This window comes from Anoplophora glabripennis, unplaced genomic scaffold (genome assembly GCF_000390285.2).
Source record: "Anoplophora glabripennis isolate ALB-LARVAE unplaced genomic scaffold, Agla_2.0 scaffold87, whole genome shotgun sequence".
In the NCBI taxonomy this organism is placed as follows: domain Eukaryota; kingdom Metazoa; phylum Arthropoda; class Insecta; order Coleoptera; family Cerambycidae; genus Anoplophora; species Anoplophora glabripennis.
This window is the reverse complement of record NW_019416928.1, coordinates 1,131,616-1,157,582: the sequence shown is the minus strand read 5'-3', so window position 1 is coordinate 1,157,582 and position 25,967 is coordinate 1,131,616. Positions and strand designations below refer to the sequence as shown.

The 25,967-nt window shown below is 31.8% G+C and overlaps 1 protein-coding gene across 1 annotated transcript in view; it reads left to right on the top strand.

Annotated features, from left to right (window-relative positions):
• LOC108907184 overlaps positions 1 to 14,731 on the top strand; it is a 46,362-nt gene extending 31,631 nt beyond the window's left edge. Inside the window, exons 9-13 of the mRNA XM_023455698.1 lie at positions 2,332 to 2,623; positions 2,703 to 3,023; positions 5,120 to 5,295; positions 6,718 to 6,859; positions 14,557 to 14,731. Coding sequence (XP_023311466.1) covers positions 2,332 to 2,623; positions 2,703 to 3,023; positions 5,120 to 5,295; positions 6,718 to 6,859; positions 14,557 to 14,693 — 1,068 coding nt within the window. The 3' untranslated portion in view covers positions 14,694 to 14,731. The remainder of the gene's footprint in view (positions 1 to 2,331; positions 2,624 to 2,702; positions 3,024 to 5,119; positions 5,296 to 6,717; positions 6,860 to 14,556) is intronic.
• Positions 14,732 to 25,967: the final 11,236 nt, after the last annotated feature.

Here is a 25,967-nt window from a genome sequence, read left to right as displayed (position 1 = left end):
GCAAAACAGAAGGGGATGCTATCTCCGTAAACAACAATCTGAAAAAATTTGTTAAAATAATACAGTTATAAAGGCTATACTGTATACTCTGCATCGGACCGTGAACGTAATTGACCATTCCGATACTGTTTTTAAGAATATCATATTTATAACTGTATTATTTTAACATATTTTTTCAAATTGTTGTTTACAGTTATTTGCTACCTATGTCAGTTTTTTCTTTTTTAAAAGAACCCCATATTTACGGAGATAGCACTCCCTTCTGTTTTACTTAAAAATAAAAAAAGAAGACCTTTTGAGACAAATGACCTTTACAGTATTAAAGACAATAGTTCGACTTATCGTCAGTATAAATTGGAATTTTTTTATTAGTTAACAAAAAAATTACGGCGAGTTAAAGTGAGAGGTATCAATAATTTTATATGCAGAAAACCGTGAATTTTTCAACATTTTCATTAATAACTAAAAAATGGGAAAAGGATATCAACTGAAATTTTAGTACACAATAGAGTAATAGTGAGTCTATATATGGTCGAAATTTCAAATTTTTTGCCCCTACGTTTTCTTAATATCGGTTTCTAAATTCAGTGGTCTATTTCATTTATTTCGATAGTAAGTGTCTAAAAATAAGCAAAAGTTGATTGTCAAGACAATATGAAATTAAAATCGTGTTAGTTATATTCATATTCTAGAATGTATTACTTTTTTGGTCGTAACTTTTTTCATTAAATATCCAGTGGTTTCCTTCTTATCGGTAAGTAGCTTGAAGATTTGTAGATTTGTAGATTGAAGAAGAAATCTATCTGAGCCAGGCTAATTTTTAAGCTGTAAATTTATTTAAACATAAATAACGATTTTATGTGGGACACCCTGTACGTAAAATTTAATCTTTATTCTTAATAAAGAAAAATTAGTACATATTATTGGTTTTTTATGCGTTATATTTTCGTACTACTTAAGCTTTACAAAATCTTATTACTTAGGTACTTTTAAAAAATTACCCATATTTATATAACAAAGATAATATTAGACCATTTTGCTTTATTTTAGCACGCAATTTATAATAAACCAACTCTGTGTTTTCACTTTCATTTTCAAGGGTAGCGACACCTGTGACAGAGTATACAAACTAATTATACTTAGAAATTCTTGCATTCAGATAGGAATCGTTACAATTCTGGTTTAAATATATAATAAAAATGGAGTCGTGTGTAAAATGTTGTCATTTTACTTGAGGACACAAATTATAGAATTATTAATAAATATTAATCTGAAAATTAAATACAAATGATCCTAGGTGTCCGTTCTAGTGAGTGAAGTAGTTTGGTTATTGTGCCTGACCTAGTTCCGTCGTAAATGCAATATATTGACAGACTAACAATATGGTTGAAATTGAGGTACTTTGGCATTTATTTAAATTATTTTTCTGTTCTCATGAGCATTGAAATTTATCTCACTCACTAGCGGGAACCATTGCGAATACAATGATATACATATAATAATATTCAATTATGTTAGTTTCTTCGATGAAGCTCTGTTACAAGGTAAAAATGTACATACTAAATCACCCCCTTAAACAAATAATGTGTATTATTTTAATTTAATAAAAAAAAATTGCTGAACTGATCTGTCAACCAGTGACGAAGGCACGGGGTGTTTTCTAACTTTTCTAACATTTTACCTACATCATAAAACAAAAATAGGTAAAAAAATATGAGACATATATTTTATTTTTTCATTTTGACGTAATTAAGCGAAAATTTCAAATCAGGTGCCAAATGTAGTAATTTTCTGCATGTTCTAGTTTATTGCAGTGTTCTGCAAACAAAAAATCGTTTAATTTGTGACAAATTAGTGAGGGCTTTTTCCCATTATTTGAAAGAAACTCCTAACAAAATGTTACTTTTGACTATATATAAGAAAGTAAAATAATTACTGATAAACTGATTTTAAATGAATTATTGAAATATAGGGAAAACATTGTTATTATAAATATTTGGTAGTCATTTTCGAATACTACCGGTCACTCATGGTCACTCCGTTCGTAATTTTTGATACGAGATTGCCATCGCTATATAAAATACAAGGAGAACTTTCCGAAGCTATGACAAATACTTAAAAAACGCCCCGTATGGGTAAAAATATAAAAATAAATAAAAATTCTGAAAACCAGATCCACCTCAGAATAGTCTTCATCGTATTATAATAATGTCAAGGTCAGATTATTTGTTTATGTTATAATCTGAACAAAGATTAATTAATTAGGTAACACAAATTATGTTGTCTGAATATAATCGACAATTTTAAAGTACATAAATTTAATTGTTTTAGGAACTTTCTAAAAAACAACAAGGTAACTTTATCGTCAGTCCGCTGTCAGCTGAGGTAGTCCTAGCTCTCACCAATGAAGCCGCAAGGGGAGAAACAGCCACAGAACTGACGACAGGCCTCTCTTTGCCCAGTACCAAAGAAAAGACACAGAAAGCGATCAAATCACTGCTACCAAAATTGAAAAGATCCGAGGAACATTTAAAACTGCTCAGTGCCAACAAAATCTATACCGACAAAAGCCTAAAACTTGAGGACGACTTCAAGACAATCGCGTCAACAATTTACGACTCAGGTAACTGGCGATTATCAACTGATTAATTCAAGTTAGTTGTGGTTCCGACTTACCTAACGTTAACAGTTGTATTTTCTAGGTGTTGAGAGCGTTAATTTTGCCAACAAGGAAAAATCGTCTGCTACAGTAAATGATTGGGTGGAAGACAAAACCAATCATAAAATTAAAAACCTAATCAAACCCAATGATATTCAAGACAATACAAAGGCTATTTTAGTCAACGCTCTTTATTTCAGTGGTAAATGGACTTCTCCATTCAACAACTACACCACAAATAAGAAAAAATTCTTTAAAACCAAAGACGATTCCGTTGACGTCGAAACCATGAGTCAAACCGAATATTTCAACTACTACGAAAATCCAACCCTAAACGCCAAATTTTTGGAACTCCCTTACGAAGGTAACATTTACTTGTTTTCCTGCTTTTTTTCTGTGCACTGCGTCTATAATTGACATGATTTATATATTGACCAAGGCGGATCTGTCAAAATAGCCCACTTCTTGGATGTAAGAGAGGCAAGCTAATTTTTGTTGGAATACCTTCAGTACAACTCACATAATAAAAGTGTAGATCTCTAGATTTGGGCGAGGTCCGGAACATTTTCAAAATTGTAAAAATGTTTACAAAATTTAAAAAAATACATATTTTATCCGAGTTTTTTACTTATATCTTGGAACCTATGCATTTTGGAAGAATATTGAACTGGAAAAAAGTTTTAGAATTGAATTTTGCACAATATGAAAGTTAAAAATGTTTAAATTTATTACCGATGTTGCAAAATAGCAATAATTAATGAAAGAAAGGTAAAATAATCAAGTTTTTTGCATAATTTTTTAAAATATTTGAATTGCTCCGAGGGCATTCTGATTTTCGTGAAAAAACTTTAGAGTATAATAAAACAACACACCAAATTTCATTGAAATCGGTTCGATAGTTTTCGCAAAATATTTTAAATTTAAAAAAAAATTCGAATTTTCAAAATGTTGTAGAGCCTCAAATAAAGCATCTAGGTACTTGAAAATTTTTTCACATAGGAAAGACCGCTCAACCTTTCAAGTGGTTTTTGAAAAATTGAAATCGGTTGGTTAGGACGGCCACACTAAAATTTTAAAGTTAACACTCTTTTTTTTTATTTTTAAACAGATTACATTTATCAATTTGCTATTTAGTTTTTTCAAAAATTTTTTTCTTTTTTTTAAAAAGTTAAATTCCGTTTATTGGTTCTCGAGATATAAGCGGTCAAAGTTTATCGGCACTTACCGTTAATTTATAAACAATTTAGCAATAATCTTTGATCGAGTGGCTTCGTTTTCCCGAGTTCTAAGCTGGATCCATAAGTTATCGGCAACATAGATAAATCAGCGGAAAAGCTGTCGCTCGCACGCGCGGAAAGTGACTCAAAACATGAAAAATGGGGGAGGGGGCTTTCTCTCCGAGACTGAATTCGGAGGTTTAAAATGAGAACGTACGAAAAATAATTGCATTATCTCGGCTTCTAATGGACCAATTTGGATCTTTCTTTTTAATACGATGTCTCGCGAGCCAAGGAAATCGAATATCGTAATGCCAACTGTCTAATTTGCACATATTTTGTTATAAACAAACTTTATTATTTATGCATTAAATATACTGTATATTTTACTATTGCTTTTTTTTCAATGAAAAAATTTGTTTACGTATATATTTCAACACTGAATATATTTAGTTATAATTATTACAATTATTTAAATAATTTTTGTTTAAACAGATAAAAAAAATATTTGGGAATTAATTTTTTTGTTAAATACAGATAAAATTAAGAAAAAATAGAACTTTAAAATTATAATTTTGGAAAAAAACTAAATTGCAAATTGATAAATGTAATAATTGTTCAAAAATAAATAAAAAGAGTGTTAATTTAAAAAATTTACTGTGTCCGTTCCAATAAGCCGATTTCAAGTTTTCAAAAACCATTTGAAAGGTTGGGTGGTCTTTTCTATGAGAAATTTATTTAGATGCTTTATTTGAGGCTGTGCAACATTCTGAAAATTCGAAAATTTTTTTCAAAAAATTATTTTGCGAAAACTGTCAAACCGATTTCAATGCAATTTGGTGTGTTGTTTCATTATACTCTAAAGTTTTTTTACCAAAGTTATTATTTTGCCTTTTTTTCATCAATTATTGCTATTTTGCAACATCGGTAATTTTAAATATTTTTAATTTCCGGTATATTGTGCAAAATTCAATTCTAAAACTTTTTCCACTTCAATATTCTTCCAAAATGTATATGTTCCAAGATATAAGTAAAAAACTTATATAAAATAGGTATTTTTTAAATTTTTTTAGAACATTTTTGCAATTTTAAAAATGTTCCAGACCTCGCCCAGATATAGGGATCTACACTTTTATTATGTACTCAAGGTAATCCAGAAAAAATTTGCTTGCCTCACAGATCCACCTCAAAACAGATCCGCCCTGGACTAATACATTTTTAATGTATCATACAATCATTTTAGGCGCTGATATACAAATGGTTATCGTCTTACCGAACGAAAAGGAAGGATTAAAAAGCGTGGAGCAAAACATAGAACAACTGTTGGCTCCTCAGCCATTCAAACAGGAAAGAGTTGATGTGCAGTTACCCAGATTTACTATAGAAACTGAAATAATGTTCGTTCCTATTCTGAAGAGCGTAAGTAAACATAGCAACAAAAAAATGTTCGAATTATTCGAATAATGAGTTTAGAAAAATGTAGAAACTAAATTATTAGTGTCCGGTAAGTATTTATTAATCTTTTGGGAGCATGTAGAGGAGGTTAAAGTAACACTAAGCCTTCTACCTATATATTTTTTTTCTACTGCTATTCTCAACAGAGATAATTGATCCCAAAGGAGGCATACTTTCATAAAATTCCAAAATTCCGGTGTTGTCTATTATAGATAAATGTCCATAGTAAAACTGAACTTTTACTCTTAGAAGAAATTCAGAAACGGACTGTCCCCAACACATTTTTTTTCAAAATTTAAACAGACGTCATGCTGTCAAACAGAAATTATTGTTTATAAATGTCCGGAAGATTTTTCTTTAAAAAAGTTATTTCCATAAAATCAACGGTTTTTGATATAAACGATTTTTAAAGTGTTCTGTAGTGACTTTTGCAACTGGTCTCATCCAATCCTTCTAAACGTTTCGCTGTTGCCATCTTCAGTGGTGACTCTCAGTAGCGGTGCGGTGGAGGACGGCGAAACGATTGCAATTATTGGATGGAACCAGTTGCAGAGGCCCCTACGGAACGTCTCGGAACCTCACAATTGCCTAAAGAGCGGTTTTGTCTGTAGTGGTCTTAGACCCAAAAAAAACCGAAATGAACATTAGGCCTGGCCTAGGGGCTCTACTAACGCATTTGTCCTCACATAGCTTAGCCTGAGAACAATAAGAGCGGGTCAAGGATTCCTGCCATTTTGTAAGTGGCAGCGACCAAGTCCCAGGTCCCAGGTCACCGCCATAATGTTAAAAATGATCACTCCGACAAAATAGACTTTTTATTTCTATGAAATAACATTCCAGGATTGTGTTGAATCTGATTACATTTCTGTGCTATTTCCAACAAAAGTTCTTTTCCAGTACTTACGGGTGTTGAATAAATGAGTGCCTTTGAGCGACTCCACGCAAAACGGTCTAATGGAATTAGGTCGGACGAATTTGGTGTCCACAAAATAGATCCCCTTCGACCTATTTATAGCACTAAATGCATTTTATAAATATTGACACAGTAAATGCTCAAAATGATATGATGCATAATCGTGTACATAGCTAATTTTGAACAGTTGTTGACGTCAAATTGTTTCTGCATAACTTGTCATATTAAAAGACCGATTTCAACGTCAAATCATGGACATTTATTTGTATTACACTTCGCCAAAATGTACAAAGAGGTTTCAAAGGTAGAACCCAAACGTAAGTCTCTAATGGGAACAAAAAAAAATATATTGTGATATTTTAACCTCTGCTATATGCCTGGGAGAGAGATTGGTATTTACTTACATGTCATCCTGTACATGATATGATTTATTCTAAATGTCGACAATAGCTTGACTTATTTCCTTTTTGCAGTTGGGAATAAACAGATTGTTTGACAACGCCGACTTAACAGGAATGTCCTCAAATTTTAAAGATCTTTACGTCAGTGATGTCATCCAAAAGGCTTTCATCAATGTCACCGAATCCGGTACAGAAGCTGCCGCTGTAACAGCAGGTTAGTGTTTACCTACTAGTTTTCAAATTCAAGAACTGTAATTTTGTTAAGATTATACGACTATATTTCGCTGTTCGACAAATCCCAAAGCAAATAACTATTTGAGAGATGGTTTTAATAATTTGAAGTTGCAAATCATATGAATCAAAATTTCTACGAGATTAATCGTGCTTAATTAACATCCGCTAGAACATTCTATGACATAAATTTGGATATTATATTCATTAAAGCGTCGGCGAAAATTAATGAATGTGGGATACTGTTACATATACGTGCATTTCTATATATTTTATCTCTATCCATCTATCTCTGATCTATCTCCTTATCCATCTCTCACCTACCTGATTTATCTATTCACCTGTGATCATCCAAGTTTCTACTTAGTTTTAGTCAGCAAGAAAAATTTTTACAGAAAAAATACCGCGATTCTGTATAGAAATTAATATGTACCTTATATTATTTGCACGAAAACTATTATACTTAGGTACGAAAAAAGAAGAGAGAGTGTGAGAAGACAATAAGCTTGTTTCAAATAAGTCAAGATATCTAAAACATTTAAATGATCATATTGGCGATAGAAAAAAAGTTACGCAAGAAATTACTGGCAGGGGTGGTTATTTCTATCCCTTGCAACCGAAGAAGATCAATGAATGATCTATTATTTCTATATTACTTAAGTCAGATGTTATTTTTAAATATCCTAAAATCTGATTATGTGTAAGTATTTTCGACCAATATTATTATTTTTTTAGTAAAACCACATATCTAATTGAGAAACAGTACCTTGCGCCGCTTCCAATACTTCCCCTGGTAAATGCTTGTCTTCATTTTCCGAGCTCATTTTGAATTAAACGTTCTTAGAATATGAATTAAAATATATAATTCTGGCACTACTTTTTCAAACAACTACTTTTTATTGTTTATTAGATTGCTGTCGCTATGATAGTCACCTCATCTAAACCGTCTTGATTCAAACACGGTTCAAACGACCACAATTGTCTTATTTTATTGCAGTTTTCGAAAAAATATTGTTTGCATCTCGAACGCGAAGCGCCAAGTTCGGCAAAATAACTTCCATTCTTGAACGAAAAGCACCGTTTCACTTTCCAGACACAAACTAAATATAGAGCACCGAATAGCACAAATCAATTATTAAGAAAATTATCTAATTATGCGAAAGTCTAATACTGCTTTTTTTTGTAAAATATCCGGTTTATTTTTCTAATATCCTAAAATCTATGAAACATAATTCGTTAATGTGAGTCTAGACTAGAGTAAAAGTATTTTTTATGCATTTAATATTCTGAATTCGCTATTATTATACGGGATGTTGCAATGTTCCACAGACAAAATTACACGTGCGATTTTCTAAGGAAAAATAAGCAGTTCATATAAGATAAAAATTATATTATTTATATATTTTTTCTATATCTCTTTTCAGTCTCTAATACATCTTTCCATCTGTTATTTCTCTTTCTATTTCAGTTTCAATCAGCGGATATTCTGCAACATTTTATCGCTATGATCCAGTCTACTTCCATGCTGACCATCCTTTCCTGTATTTGATTAAATCAAATGGGTTAATTCTTTTCGCTGGACGTTTCACAAGTCCATAAGAAAATAGAATAGTTATTTTATTTTTTCAGAGTAAAAAAATTTTTAAATATTTCTACTGTATACAGAAATTAATAGATTTGTTTTTGTCTTTGTTCAAAATGTATGCAAATTAATATTTTAAAAAATGTTCAAAACAAAAATAAACAATTTGCAATCAATCGATATCTTTCAATGTTTTCTATGTTTCCGTTTTGTTATATTTTCCTTTTTTTTTTGTTGACGTTATAGAAAAATTCTGTTTTAAGACAAATATGCACTTAGTAGTCTCTAGTTACATGTGACACAAAACATAGTGTAATTGTGAATACCACGAATCATAACTTCCTACAAAAATATCTAAATGAAAATATTGTCTCGTTGAATTAAATTCAGAAGCAAATAAAATTTCAGAGAATTTGCGTCTAAACTAGAACAAATACAATTTGCTACATTCAAAATTCTTCATCGCAGTTATTGTACAGGGCATTGCAATATTTCACCGACAAAATTGTACAGGTGGTTCCTTCATGCCTCGTTATTGAGATGTTCTTAGGTATACCTTTGAATTTTCTTATCCATCTATTTGTCGTCTTTCTATTTACCTATTACTAATATTTTTATTGCAGTTAAATATAAGCTGTTATCTGGACCTGTTTATATCCCTGATCCAGTCTACTTTCATGCCGACCAACCATTCCTGTATGCCATTAAAGCAAATGGAATCATTCTTTTCGTTGGGCGCTTCACAAATCCTTAACATAATAGAATAATTATATTATTTTATTGTATATGGAAATTAATAGACATTTGTTGCTTTCTTCACACATCACAAATTTTTCCTAATTTAAACTTTTTTCTATATCTTTTATAACCGAGATACTAAAGTGGTGTCTATTTGCATATTCCAATAGCGTAAACAATGATCAAGGTCATGCGTTATAAGCAGGTGGCTGCCGAAACTATTGGTCGAAATCATAGAGTAATTATAATGTGTTCTATTATTATTAATGTGTCTAGTAATATAAACATTAAACGGTTTATGTGTCGTATAATATAATAATCAAGTACAGGAAGGTGGCACATTTCTGCGTCACCAACAGAAGTAAAAGAAAGTGCTACGTTTTCTTTTGTTTAAAAGTATTTCCGATTTTGATAAAAATTATAAGTAGAATAATAATTGAAACAGATTGAACGGCAATCCACTTTAAAGAACAATACAGGATCAGACTTCACATCGCATAATAGTGTAACCCGAGAGATTTTAACTCTGTTTACTTTGACTGTGTTTAACCATCTACCGTTATGATCAGTATCATAACTATATTATCTTGTAAAAGAGTTTACCATTTACTTCTCGAAAGGGAGTTTAATTAATATGTGAGGACTTAGAAATGTTGTACGTTCAGAGAATGAAATTTTAGACACCGTACTTCGCTCACGAAGAGCATAATCCAGGTGTTGGTTGTACAGGGTGTTCCATTCTCACTTGATGGATACTTAATTTGGAAGAGAAAAACACCAAAACTTCGAGGAAGGTTTTTAATAACAATAAAAACAAAACGAACAAACAAAATAACGAAGACACAACGGATTCGAACTAACATTATTAATTAATTTACACGCGATAACGCAATTCGAGATTTAGGGAACACAACGCGAATTGATAAAAAATTTGACTTTATTCTTGATTAAATTAACCCGAGACTCTAAAATTAAGAAAGCTGCCAGTGTGGAATCCAAGGAGAAACTGCCTTTTTTACGGAGATCTCTCTTGAATTCGACACCTCGCTTCGACACACCCATTTCTTGGGTACATAAGTTTCGGTAATTATCTTATTGGCGGGATCCCTGAATATCGAGGGTTGGAATGACTTAACTATACCATGTTAATCCTAATTGACGGTATTTACAATTGTATGGATAACTTTGTGACTAAACTGAACTTACAAGTAACCCTACACCTCCCTCTTGTGACTCCGTATAGCAACACGGGACGGATTAGTCAACCTCATTTAATGATCTATTATTATTTTCCTCACAACATTCTAACAACTTATTTAAATATCTTGAAATTCCTACGTCTTTTCGAATTTATTTCGCGCGTTATTAGAAATATCGATTATTTCCTTCACTACGGGTTAAAGCGATGCAATTAGTCAATACCAGATGCCCAACACATGACCCCCGACGATCTAAGTCTCCTCTCAAAATATTTGCTAAATTTCATAAGGCCTTCTCCGAAGGATTGTGACGGTCGAGCTTTGCAAATTTATTACTCCCGATGACAAGAGGCACCAGTTTCTCAACGACTTTATGGCGACGCTAAACCTACTTGAAAACCCTTAACTTTTCAATAATTATTGTTGACTGAGAACTAACAAATAACACAGGTCAACATTTGATCTAAGAATAATCACCGGACCTGACTAGGGTACTTATGGGTTTTTTGTATCGCTGATTCCGAATCCGAGGTTGGCTAAGCTCCATCACCTCAGGTTCAAGGTCATTTGAAGGTCAAATGGCCAAACTTGGTCTAAAAAATCTGAAAAAGTTCATACGTATGTTTTTGGGGTAGCCGAGTTCTAAGCCGCTGCTATTTTTACCAGTCAAAGACATCTAAAGGTCGTATCAAGGTCATTTGGAGGTAAAATCGACAAATATGGTCTAAAAAATCTGAGAAAATTTATACGTATGTTTTTGGAGTAGCTGAGTTAAAATCCGCTGTCAGTTTCCCTCCCTGAAGGACAACTGAAGGTCATATGAAGGTCATATCAAGGTCATTTGAAGGTCAAATCGAGAAAATCGGTCTAAAAATCTGAAAAAATTTATACGTATGTTTTTGGGCTAGCTGAGTTCAAAGCCGCTGTTATTTTCATCATATAGATGTCTAAAGGTCGTATCAAGGTCATGTCGAGGTCATTTGTAGGTCAAATCGAGAAAATCGGTCTAAAAAATCTGAAAACATGTAAACGTATGTATACGACTCCTGACCGAATGAGGCGAAAATATAAAGGAGGCTATTTTCCGGTCAGTTAGGTAGAAATATAAGCGTGTCCAGCCAATTGAGGCAAGACGAGTGAATGTCCTAGCCAGTTAAGGCATGACGAGTGAATGTTCCGACCAGTTAAGACAGGAAAAACAGTGTGTCCAGCCACTTAAGGCAAGACGACTAACCTTGAAATGATCTTCATACGTTTTTAGATTACATCACAGTATAGCTCAGAAAACTCAAAAACATATACATACATTTTTCCAAATTTTTCTTCGTTTGACCTTCTATTGATTTTGAAATGACCTTCAGACGTTCATAGCGGTAAAAGTAATATTGACTCAGCAACCCTAAAAATATACGTATAAATTTGTTCAGATTTTTTATACCGATTTTCTCGACTAGACATTCAAATGACCTTGATATGACCTTCAGATGTTCTTCAAGGGTGAAACTGACAGCGTATTTAACTCAGCTACTCCAAAAACATATTATAAATTTTCTCAGATTTTTTAGACCATATTTCTCGATTTGGCCTCCAAATGACCTTTATACGACCTTTAGATGTCTTTGAATGGTAAAAATAGCAGCGGCTTTTAACTCCGCTACCCCAAAAACATACGTATGAATTTTTCAAATTTTTTAGACCATTTTTGGCCATTTGACCTTCAAATTACCTCGAACTTGACGTGATGGAGCTTAGCCAACCTCGGATTCGGAATCAGCGATCCAAAAAACCTATCAGTACCCTGGTTAGGTCCGGTGATTATTCTTAGATCAAATGTTGACCTGTGTAATCTATCACAAGTCCCGGCTTTTGTTACAATAGTTTTTATTTCGTGCGTGTCATTGGCGGTTTAATTTTATTGTGAATTTCAGTTGTTTTAGATTAATTCTATGTAGGTGTAGAAATAGCTGGCGCAAATATTCTTAGAAAGAGATCGAAAAATGGCCATTTTAATTCTACAACTCCTAAATAAATTGCAATTTTTTTACCGATGTTTGCAACGTACTTCGATGTTTTAAGAGTTTCACCATCGATGGGGAAATATCGAATATCGATCATCAACATCGATGTTCTACAGACATCGACATATCGGGCATTCTTACGGCAAACGCTTCGTTATTGAGAAAAAAGGTGATAAAGTTTTATTATGGCTTTCTGTCTCTCTATGCATCCACCTCTCATCTATCTCTCCATCTACCTGTCATATATATTTCTATTTCAGTTTTAATCAATATATTAATCATTCAATTAATCAGGATATCTTCATAGCTCTGATCCAGTCAACTTCCACGCCGACCATCCTTTCTTGTACTTCATTAAATCAAATGGTTTAATTCTTTTTGCTGGACGCTTCACGAATCCATAATAAAATAGAGTGTAAAGTAAAAGAAGAAAATGATACCGCATTCGGCGCCCGCTAATTCATGACAAATGTATTTTAACTAATCTGTGCCATGGAAAACAAAAAATAATACAGCAAAGCAAATAAAACTCAGAAGAAAGTTAACAGAAAAGAAACAATACAATGAATAACAATTGAAAGAGAAATTGATTATTACTCATATTTTGCACTGTTGAGCTTATTTCAATAAATACCCTACTGTAAATGGCACGAAAAGAGTGTAATGCTAAAATGATAATTACTTGCTTTGTTGTATTATTTTTTGTTTTCCAGGAGTACATAATTAGTCAAATTGACTAATATTTTGATGCTTTTTCTGTAATACATGTTTCACAAAAATAAACTTTATAACTAAATAATAAATAAAAAAACATATATTGCCTTTTGAAAAAAAGGTTGACTATCGCTTAAAAAATAATAATAAATACGTTCCAATAGACTCACTATGTAGTGTATTTAGAGCCATTTCATACGATTTTTTGTTTTTTAAAATCAGATTATAAATGACGGGGTTATGGCTTGCAATGTAAACACAGACTTATTTCTTACTTAAACATGTAGGTCGCTAAGAATGTCTGAAATGAACTTTTTTACAGCATATAAAGTGGGGTTTAATAAAACTCCGTTTTCTCAATTCTGTAGGTACCTATAAAAAGTATGACAAAAAAACAAAAAATTGCGATAGCCTTTCTTAGTGACCTCAAAAATAAATTTTCACTGAAATATTTAAAAAAGTGAAGTTATCTTAAACAAATAAAGTAACTAGATCTAAATGGGTTTAAATTTTATCCAAAGAAGCTATACCCATAAGGTATGTATAACCCCTTCGCTCTCAGACATCCTGTATTGTCTGGGATAGCTTCTTTTTTGTGGCGATTTATAATAGTTATACATAATTATATAATAATAAATAGTCCATAAATTGCAAGTAAAATATTTAATACAAGGTTACGACTTTTTTACTGTCCAATACAGGTATCTTTCTTATTTTAAGAGATACGGAAATGGTTAAATGAGCAAAAATGTGCGGAATTTTATGCCGATCACGGATTCGTTTTTAAATTAAAAAAAAAATTCCTAATGGTTCCGATGATATTCGAAGGAAAACAATTGTGTGCTATTTCTATTTTTAGTCGTATTTCACTTGTTTTTCAAAATTTTAGAGCAAATATGTGTAATCTGATATTAAATGATGTGAGGAATCAATTTTTGCTGACAGTATTTAAGTGCTGAGCGATAGTTAACTTTTTTGTTATAGACGTCCTATTGAATTTTTACCTCATTAGAAGAAAATGAAGATTCTCTTTATAACGATGTATAATTTACGGGGTTTTCATAAATAAAAAGCCAGGATATTGAATATGATATAATTTTAATAAAGAAAGTCAAGTAGCCATCTTTTTAACCATTTTTTTTATAAATTAATTTAATATTATATTTTAATACTTTTTAACACAGCAACTTTTATTTACATAACAATACAAGAGCATCGAACCAAACAACACAGGTCTTATTCCTTCGAATGCGTTCTTTCTCAATCTCGCACTGCTCTGCCCGAGACAGAAATCTAAAGCATCTTACACTACTTACACTAGCGTATAAATGGTACTTACAGCACGCTTTATATAATGTACTATTTACAATCTTTTTTCTCTCGAGCACCTCTCTATCTATTTGTTTATCTACACATATTTCTATTTCAGTTTTAGTCAACAAAATTGATTCTGTTGGGCCTATTTATGAGGATAAACCGGTTCTGTTCCACGCCGACCATCCATACCTGTATCTTATTAAATCAAACGGAGTAATTCTTTTCGCTGGTCGTTTCACACGTCCATAACAACATAACATATACATATTTATAATAACTAAATATTTTTATTGTGTTACTGATGCTTTTAATTTTGTTTACGATATGATGCATATTCATTTTTTTAGATAGGTAATTCAAAAAATGTTCAAAAATAAAACGTAACATGTAAGCAATAGATATTCCTGTTCTAGTTATGAATTTTTTATATATAAAAATATATTTAAAAAAATATGTAACGGTAGTTGGACTCAGGCATGTATCAAGAACAATGTAATGTAACTCCATCACGTAACATGATCGAGTTGAGAATGGCACAGTGCAACAATGTAACAACACAATATCACATCACTCCTTTCCATCCGTTGTCATTTTAGTAGTGTCGCATCTAATAAATGTTGGGCTTCTAAAGTCACGCTAACTTTTTGCTTGTCTGGACATGTCATGTATCATCACTAAAGCGTTGCGATGTTACGCGTTGTTGCAGTATGCGGTCATGTTACGCGACGGAGTTGCGTTACGATGTTATGTTACATGTATGAACATAGTTTTACATTGTCGAAAATTATTGGACAATCATACCTGTGATCTGCATCTCAAATTCGATACATCAGAATTGATATTTCGGTTATTGTATAAGATAAAAAGGCTTAAATTTCATTTTCTTTATTTGATTCACTAAAATTAGAAATTTTTTGAACGAATTCACCAAAGATAGCCAAAAATAACCAAGTGAAAAACAAAATACGAACTTTAAAATAATGCGAGTAAATTTTAATTAAAAAAGTGTCCTTAAAAATAAAGAATTCGTCAAATGAATATGCTATGGAGCAAAAAATTATACATTTCACAATAGTTTTATTTATAGCAAGCGAGATGTTGATATATCGAATTTGGGACACATTGTATTTTTCAAAAATTCATAAAATTTTAACAAATCTGTTTCTAACTAGAATAAACACAAGCTTTTACATTACATTTTCCTCGTTGTTTTTATTATAAGAGTGTTGTATTATTTCACCGCTAAATTGTACAGATTCTCTAACCAGAAATAAAAGAATAACTTTTGGGGCACAAACGCTTTGTTATTGAGATATGGTTTTGTTATTTTTTATTACAACTTTCATTATTTACATCTGTTCATCTTCTTCTTTCATGTACCTTTCTACCTCTTTCTATTTCTATTTCAGTAATAATGAACAAGATATATGGATCTATTGATCGTACTCATCCAGTATACTTTCATGCTGACTATCCATTTCTGTATTTTATTAAATCGAATGGATTAATTACTTTCACAGGACGTTTCACAAATCCGTAATCCGTAATATACATGTATGTATAAACAAGGGTAACATAATACATAGAGTGATTGTGAAAAATATGTAAACATTTCTATATTGTATAGAAATTTATACTTGATGTTTTTGATGTGTCGCCTGAAATGCATGCAAATACATTTTTGAGGTATATTTTTAAAATATGTTCAAAATTAGAACTAAAAAACCTGTTTGCACTCAATCAATATTATTTTTGTTTATTCACGTTTTTCTTTTGTATAAGTGGACTTTTTAATAAAATACGCTTTAAACAAATCTATGTATAAATCGACACAAATAAGTTTGCGTCTGAAACAGCTCCGCCCACATATGCGCACTGAATAGGACAAGGGAAATGCTTTAGTCCCAAATCATCTCATTCCTTCTAGTCGAATGCACTCTTTCTCAATTTCGCCCGGGTTGGAAACGCAAACTTATTTGTGTCGATAATAGTCGCAGTTTTATTCTTAGACAAGTCCACAATTCGAAAAATAACAAAGCAATACAAAAAAAAGTGAAATGAAAATTAATATTAATTGATACATATTTTACAATAACGAATTTTTTCATATATATCAATGAAAATTATTATAGACAGATTTTTAGGGTCACTGAAGGTGAACACAGACATATTTCTTACTTAAACATAAGAATGTTTGAAATGTTATACTTTTTACAGTATATAAAGTGGGGTTTAATAAAACTGCGTTTTCTCAAATCTGTAGATACCTATAAAAAGTATGACAAAAAACAAAAAATTGCGATAGCCTTTCTTCGTGACCTCCAAATAAATTCTCTAAAATATTTAAAAAAGTGAAGTTACTTTAAACAAATAAAGTAACTAGATTTAAATGGTTTTAAATTTTATCCAAAGAAGCTGTACCCATAAAATATGTATGTCCCCTTCGCTCTCAGACACCGTGTATTGTCTGGGGTAGCTTCTATTTTTGTGGCGTTTAGGTATACTAAAAATAATAAATTGCAAGTAAAATATTTAATGCAAGGTTACGACTGTTTAACTGTCCAATACAAGTGTCTTTGTTATTTTAAGAGATAAAAGATTGTTAAATGAGGAAAATTGTGCAGAATTTTATGCCGATCACGGATTCGTTTTTAAATTAAAAAAATTCCGAATGGTTCCGAAGATATTCGAAGGAAAACAATTTTGTGCTATTTCTATTTTTAGTCGTATTTCACTTGTTTTCAAAATTTTAGAGCAAATATGTGTAGTCTGTTATTAAATGATGTGAGGAATCAAATTTTGCTGTTAGTATTTACGTATCTCTAAAAATGTGTGTTGAGCGATAGTTAACTTTTGTTTTTGTTATGGACGCCATATTGAATTTTTACCTCATTAGAAGAAAAAGGAAATTCTCTTTAAAACGATGTACAATTTATGGGATTTTTCATAAATGAAATGAATGAATATAATGAATGAATATAATTATAATTTTAATTAAAAAAAGTCAAGTAGCCATCTTATGATTTTTTTTATAAATTAGTTTAATATTACTTATTTTTAATACTTTTTAACACAACAACCTTTATTTACATAACAATACAAGAGCAACGAACAAAACAACATAGGTCTGATTCCTTCGAACGCGTTCTTTCTCAATCTCACACTGCTCTGCCCGAGACAGAAATCTAAAGCATCTTACACTACTTACACTAGCGTATAAATGGTACTTACAGCACGCTTTATATAATGTACTATTTACAATCTTTTTTCTCTCGAGCACCTCTCTATCTATTTGTTTATCTACACATATTTCTATTTCAGTTTTAGTCAACAAAATTGATTCTGTTGGGCCTATTTATGAGGATAAACCGGTTCTGTTCCACGCCGACCATCCATACCTGTATCTTATTAAATCAAACGGAGTAATTCTTTTCGCTGGTCGTTTCACACGTCCATAACAACATAACATATACATATTTATAATAACTAAATATTTTTATTGTGTTACTGATGCTTTTAATTTTGTTTACGATATGATGCATATTCATTTTTTTAGATAGGTAATTCAAAAAATGTTCAAAAATAAAACGTAACATGAAAGCAATAGATATTGCTGTTCTAGTTATGAATTTTTTTATATATAAATATATATTTAAAAAATTATGTAACGGTAGTTAGACTCAGGCATGCATCAAGAACAATGTAATGTAACTCCATTATGTAACATGATCGAGTTGAGAATGGCACAGTGCAACAATGTAACAACACAATATCACATCACTCCTTTCCATCTGTTATCGTTTTAGTATTGTCGCATCTAATAAATGTTGGGCTTCTAAAATCACGCTAACTTTTTGCTTTTCTGGACATGCCATGTATCATCACTAAAACGTTGCGATGTTATGCCTTGTTGCAGTATGCGGTCATGTTACGCGACGGAGTTGCGTTACGATATTCTGTTACGTGTTTGAACATAGTTTTACATTGTCGAAAATTATTGGATAATCGTACCTGTGATCTGCATCTCAAATTCGATACATCAGAATTGATATTTCGGTTATTGTATAAGATAGAAAGATGCTTAAATTTCATTTTCTTTATTTGATTCACTAAAATTAGAAATTTTTTGAACGAATTCACCAAAGATAGCCAAAAATAACCAAGTGAAAAAAAAAAGAACTTTAAAATAATGCGAGTAAATTTTTATTAAAAAAGTGTCTTTAAAAATAAAAAATTCGTCAAATGAATATGCTATGGAGCAGAAAATTATACATTTCACAATAGTTTTATTTATAGCAAGCGAGATGTTGATGTATCCAATTTGAGACACATTGTATTTTTCAAAAATTCATAAAATTTTAACAAATCTGTTTCTAACTAGAATAAACACAAGCTTTTACATTACATTTTCCTCGTTGTTTTTATTATAAGAGTGTTGCATTATTTCACCGCTAAATTGTACAGATTCTCTAACCAGAAATAAAAGAATAACTTTTGGGGCTCAAACGCTTTGTTATTGAGATATGGTTTTGTTATTTTTTATTACAACTTTCATTATTGACATCTGTTCATCTTCTTTCATGTATCTTTCTATCTACCTATTTCTATTTCTATTTCTATTTCTATTTCTATTTCTATTTCTATTTCTATTTCTATTTCTATTTCAGTGTTAATGAACAAGATATCTGGATCTATTGATCGCCCTCATCCAGTATACTTCCATGCTGACCATCCATTTCTGTATTTTATAAAATCGAACGGATTAATTATTTTCACAGGACGTTTCACAAATCCGTAATGTACATATATAAACAAGGGTAACATAATACATAGTGATTGTGAAAAATATGTAAACATTTTTACATTGTATAGAAATTTATAGTTGATGTTTTTGATGTTTCGTCTGAAATGCATGCAAATAAATTTTTGAGGTATATTTTTAAAAAAAGTTCAAAACTAGAACAGAAAAACCTGTTTGCAATTAATCGATATTATTCAATGCTTTTGTTTATTCACGTTTTTCTTTTGTATAAGTGGACGTTTTAATAAAATACGTTTTACGCAAATATATGTACAAATCGACACAAATAAGTTTGCGTCTGAAATAGTCTCGGCCACATATTCGCACTGGACACGACATGGGAAACGCTTCATAATCTCATTCCTTCTAGTCGAATGCACTCTTTTTCAATTTCGCCTATGCTGGAAACGCAAACTTATTTGTGTCGATAGTAGTCGCAGTTTTATTCTTAGAAGTGTCCAAAATTCGAAAAATAACACAGTCCTACAAATAAAACGTGGGAGGTCCTAAAAACAAGACCGTGACATCTATATGTTGTTGGGATCGCTAAATCTGAATCCGGTATCCGTTTGAACCAATTAGCTTTGGGGACATTTCAAGGTCAAAAGTAAAGAATCAATTGCCAACAAAGTAAACCTACATATCTTTACGTTTTTGGGGTTGCTGAATCCGATTCCGGGGTCAGTTTGATCCGATCAGGTCTGCTAAATACTCTTAAGTTCTAATAGCAGAAATATCAATCAGCATACGAAAGATGCTTATAAGAATTTGTTTGGTTTTGAACCCCAAAGTGAAAAATTTGATTGGGTTTGAAGAGAAGGGAGCTTTCACCAAGATATTAAGGGACAAGAAAATCTGGGTGACAGTGAACGTATCGCTGATAGTGCTACTGATACTAGTGACTACGAATATATTCCATATCGCGTTGTGAAAAAGACAGGAACAATATCCCAACAAAAAGTAAATGATCTTGTTCGAGATTTGGGCATGACAAAGAATGAAGCAGAGCTCCTAACATCATGGCTAAAAAAAAACTTAACAAGCCGGAAATGTGAAAGCTTCTTACTATCGGGAATTTCGTAAATATTTCTCTAACGATGTAGAACTCTCCTTAGTTTACTGAAATGATATCGTTGGATTGATGAATCCCTTTAAACATGGATGTTATAATTTTAACGGTGATATTGAAAGGAGAATACTGTAATATGGGGATAGTCTTACATAGAATCAAATGCGAACAACATAAATGAACAATTTGTGAGGATCTTTAAATCATCACAATAATTCTGGGCCAACAATCGGTATTGCACCTCAGATCCGTAAGATGTTAAGGGATCACATTTTTCTTAGTAAAATGAATGAAAACGAGATAGCAGCGTGGTTATATGTATTTTAAGGAAAATTTCTTAGGAAATCGAAATAGTCCAAATTGGGGGGTCGGGACATTCTCATAGACCATTTCACCCGGTCTATTTCCATGCCGACCATCCTTTTCTGTACTTCAATAAATCAAATGCATTAATTCTTTTCGCTGGACGTTTCACAAATCCATAGAAAATAAGCAAACACTTCTATTCTCTGTACAAATTATGACTTGCCACCCATGATTTTGCTTTCCGAAGTGCTTGAAACAAGTGTTTTCCAAAGATGTTCAAAACTAAAAATGTATATGTTTGTTATTAATCCACATCCAATGTTTTTGTTATTTACTTTATTCTTTATAATTGGATGTTTTAGTAAAATATATTTAAATGAAACATACGTAGTAGTCCTTGGTGTTATCATTAGATTAGAAGTCACTAGACAGATATACCTACCTAAGCCTCAAATTCAAAGCATAGCCAACGATATCTCGGTTAGGTACTGCAAGATAAATTTAAACTCTTTTAAAGAGAGATAGGTTTTATTTTATTTCTCACAGTTCGAGAAACAAAAAAGAATACACTTTGGGATGTTACTTTATCCTGCAAACGATTTCCTACAGTGACATTTTTAATCACTTGCGAAAACTGCTAAAAATTGCTACCCTTAAAGGTGTTTTCATTGTATTACAAGGTTGAAAATATGAAATTCAAAGTCTAAATTATCCCACAAGACACGATGCTGTGGCTCCATAATTCCACCAAATTTTCAGTTAAAGTCATAGAAACCAACTGTTTAATATCGAGAGGGTTTAAGTTTGGGGATCGTGTAGGTCAAGGTTGTTCTCCTCCTGTACCCATACAACGATTTGGATATACAACATCCAAGATAGAAACTTTTTCATGCAGTGTTGGCAAATCCTCTCCTAGAAATTTGCAATAAATTTCTCCAGTTAAACTGCTTGGAAGAAAGAAAAGGTCAAACAGAAAGTCTCCTACAATTCCCATATACACATTGAGAGAAAACTGGTGTTGATGACAGCTTTCTGAGACTGCATGTGGGTTTTCATAAGTTTTCACAATAATGTGATTGTCTCGAAAACTCATTATGGCATCTCTAGAGAAGTTAGTTTTATCTTTACAGAATAGTTATGCAAGAAATCGAGGATTGTACCTTAGGTTGTACTACATGCTAAAAAAGTGCAAGAGACAGAGAATATGCTAAGTGAGCCATGTTTTTAACTCCGTAAAAGGATAATAAGGAAAAAACAACATTAAGAAAGCGATTTTCAATCCCGTTGGAAGGTGACCGAAAAAAATATCGCTGTGAAACATTGGATAAGATAAAATAACATTTATACTTCATTCTTTTACGTTTCTTCAACTGAGAAATAAAATAAGACCTGAATTTTAACTTACCCCCTTAAAGGGGGTGTAACTCGGTCTCCCATTCAACTGAGATTTTCGGTAAAACGATACTCCATACCGGTTTTCAACTAGTATACCTTTTTTATGTAGAATTATCCTGACGAAATCTAAAAATGAATCCCAAATGATTATTAGGTCATTGGCGTAGAAGTTGGGGTAGAAAAATCCCGCTTTACTACCCAATCCTACGCCACTGACCTACAAAATTTGTAACTTTTACAGTCAATTATGCACATGTGCAAATGTTAATACCTCACCAAATTTGAATCAATTTGTTATAAGCATAACAAAGATTTCGTAAATAATATGATTTTAACAACTGACAAATACGGCCCTGTACAGTGAAAACGTTGACACTTATAATAGACCCTTGCTTTTTAGGCAATTCTGAATTATTTATGGAGTTCTATATGTGGTTAAAGTTTGATTCACTCGAACTGAAACACCCTGTATAGGGTGCACCTAAACTTAATGACATAATTATAAACCAAATAAGAAGAAAAATTGTAATTTAACAAATGCGTCTAATTGACTGAAATCCACAGTTGGATGGAATTTTAGAAAATCTGCAAAAACCATTTTCTACATTCACTATTCACCTATTATTATATAGGACGTTATAATATTCCACCCACTAACGAAAATAAAAAATTGGTGTGGACGTGTCAGCAAACGTTTCATTTCTTTTAGAAAATGTTAATTCTCATTATGTTTTTCTAAATCTCCATACTTCCATTTCTAGTCTTTGTGTGTATATGCTTATCACCGTCGTCTTTATTTATTTTCCAGCAAAATTCATGTATATCAGTGATATACAATATCAGTTTGATCCGATCAACTTCCACGCCGACCACCCTTTCCTGTATATTATTAAATCCAATGGATTAATTCTCTTCGTTGGACGCTTCAGAAATCCTTAACATAATACTATGCGTTGGAATCATTTTATTAAGCACTAAAAATAAACATGTTAAATAAATAAACTGCTAATATTTTTTTATTGTATAAATCAACTTTCTATTAAAATATATTTAAAAATAAAAGTGTGGAATATTTATTTATAAAACTTCCGGTTTCACTAAGACGCTGATAGAACGACTAAACATCGTATGATGCGGGATAACGCCATCCAGATAAAATTCTTCTCAAAAGCGTCCGACTATCGTGTTGTTTACTATTTAAAAGACCGTAATTGTGCAAGAATACACCTGTTTTTTTTTTAATGACTTGAGAAATGCGCAGTGGCAATTATTAATAGTAATAGCAAGTTTACAAAACAACAAGATAATAAATATTATTGAATTTTCCAACAACGAATATGCCGATATGATATTTGTCTACGGTTTCTGTGATGAAATTCATTGGTGGCCTCAGGAGAATATCTACTCGGGTTTCCAAACAGAAGGCAACCTTCACAGCACGTTTTTCAACGAGTTTTCCAAAGAGTCCGTGAGACCGGGGGCGTTAAAATTGAAAATACCAGAATAAGAGGTAATTTGGAAGATGCAAACATTTTAGAAGAAAAGGCAAAGCTGCTATTGTTGATGATCCTTCCATCAGTGTCCGAAGAATACCAAGAACTGCCCCTATACCACCTACATAAAGTACTTTGTACCCTGGTGATTCCAAAAAAAGGATACAATTTTCCAGGTGGTTGTTAGAAAATATCGATAATGACGAAAAGTTCCATCAAAAGATATTGTGGAGCGATGAAGCTATCTTTACGAGAAATGGTATAAATAATTTTTAAAATTTTCATGTCTGGTCCATTGAAAATCCGCATATGATATGACCCTCCACGTTTCAAAGAAGATTCTCCATAAATGTCTAGGGAGGAATCTTCAACGGAGTCATTCTGCCTCCTCAAATTATTGTAGACCGTTTGAATTCAGAGATACACGGATTTTTTTAGAAAATATTGTTGATGGCGTACTAGATGACGTTCCTTTAGCTTTGCGAAAGCAAATGTACTACCAACAAGATGGAACACCTATTCATAACAGAAGACAGGTATCTGCGTGGCTCGATTTACATTTTCCAGAACGCTGAATTGGGAAAATGGACCTATTATGTAATCTCCCAGGTTCCCTGACCTCAACCTGCTTGATTTATTTTACTGGGGTCATATGAAGCAACTGGTGTATGCCAAACCCAGTAACACGAGAGATAATTTACTTTAAAAAATTAATACAGCCGCCGAGCAAATTCAAGCAACCGTTGATTTGCGAAGGGTTTACAATTCCTTGGTCAAACGATGTCGGGTGGAGTAAATGGACAGCATTTCGAGCATTTATTGAAATGATTGTTTTCTATTTTTATTTTTAATATTGTTATTTTGCAAATGTAATTTCGTTTCTGTTACATAATTTTCAATTTTATTTTTAGTTCCCCTATATGTAGGTAACCAAATATTAAATAATTCATAGAAAACTTATTTAGCTTCTTCATATTCATTGAGCCGCAGCTAAACGGGAACTGTACCTCAACGGTAAACAACTGTTTTTTTTTATAATGACAGGTACCTACTAGATAACAAGAAATAAAATCTTTACGTGCATTTTGCTACGAACTAATGCAGTCGATAATTTAAACCCAATTTACTCAAAAACGGTTCATTTTTGTGCTATGAAATAAGAGCACATTTTTTGTTCAGAGTCGATTACAGATTCAGGAAAACTTAATCAAATTACATGAAACTAGGATATGCAAAAGTTATGAAGACATAACATGGAGGACAAGTTCGCCTAGGCCGCCCCTGGTGTCAAATCGAAATAAGCACCATGTAGTTTTAATGACCTTTAATAGATGTACACTTCACCTAAAAATTACTTAAATCTCTGAAAGAGTTTTTGAGTTATTGCGAAAAATTATTATTTTGTTATAAACAACACCCTGTAATTCAGTGAGTGTGCGTCGCAGAAAAATATTTTATAAGAATTTTAACCTTATTTTGGCCTGGTCTACACCCTGGTAAATTTTTGTACGTTGACACTGGGACACCCTGTATAGATCACACTAAAAAAGGTGTCTCTAAAACTTAGTGGCATAATTACAAAGCAAATACGAAGAATTTTAGAAAATCTGCATGTATATTAGAATAAATACTATTTTCTACAATAACGACTTTTGCACAGGGTGTTGCAATGTAGTTATGAGTCCAAAAATTTACGGTATAATACACGTAATTTTTTAATGATAAAAATAAAAAGTTACGTGTGAACATAGGACAACAAACACTTCGTCACTGTTAGGAAATTTTACAAATTCCTCATTATGTTTTTCTAAATCATCATACATCCATTTCTAATCTATATATCTGCTTATCATCATCATCTATATTTCTTTTCCAGTATTAATGGTGGGGTATTCTGATGTAGAATCTTATCGGCCTGATCCGATCTACTTCCATGCTGACCATCCTTTCCTCTACTTCATTAAATCCAATGGATTAATTCTTTTCGCCGGACGCCTCACAAATCCATGATATACTTAATACAATGCGTAGAAACTAATTTTCTAGGGATTCAGCACTAAAAAGAAACACGTTAGATAAATAAACTACAAGCATCTTATTGTTGTATAAATGAAAGCTCTAGTAAAATATATCTGAAAATAAAACTGTTTAGTAGTCCTTAGTTGTATCCTTAAATTCCCAGAGGTTGATAAACAGGTGGTATATCTATTACTTCGTCGATACAGAGTAATGGTATTTCGTGTTACGTAAGAGAAAAAAGGATATTTAAACTATATTTCTCTATTTATTTTACCCAAATCCTCCAAACTGTTGAATGGCTATTATTATTGTTATGAAGATGATTATATTATTTAATAATATTTAATATGTCAGCAATATTTCGAATTTGTTAAGCTCCTGTTCTTCCATTTGAGGAGGAACAATTTGAGGATGCCCATTTTTAAGTGTATGTTTGTTAA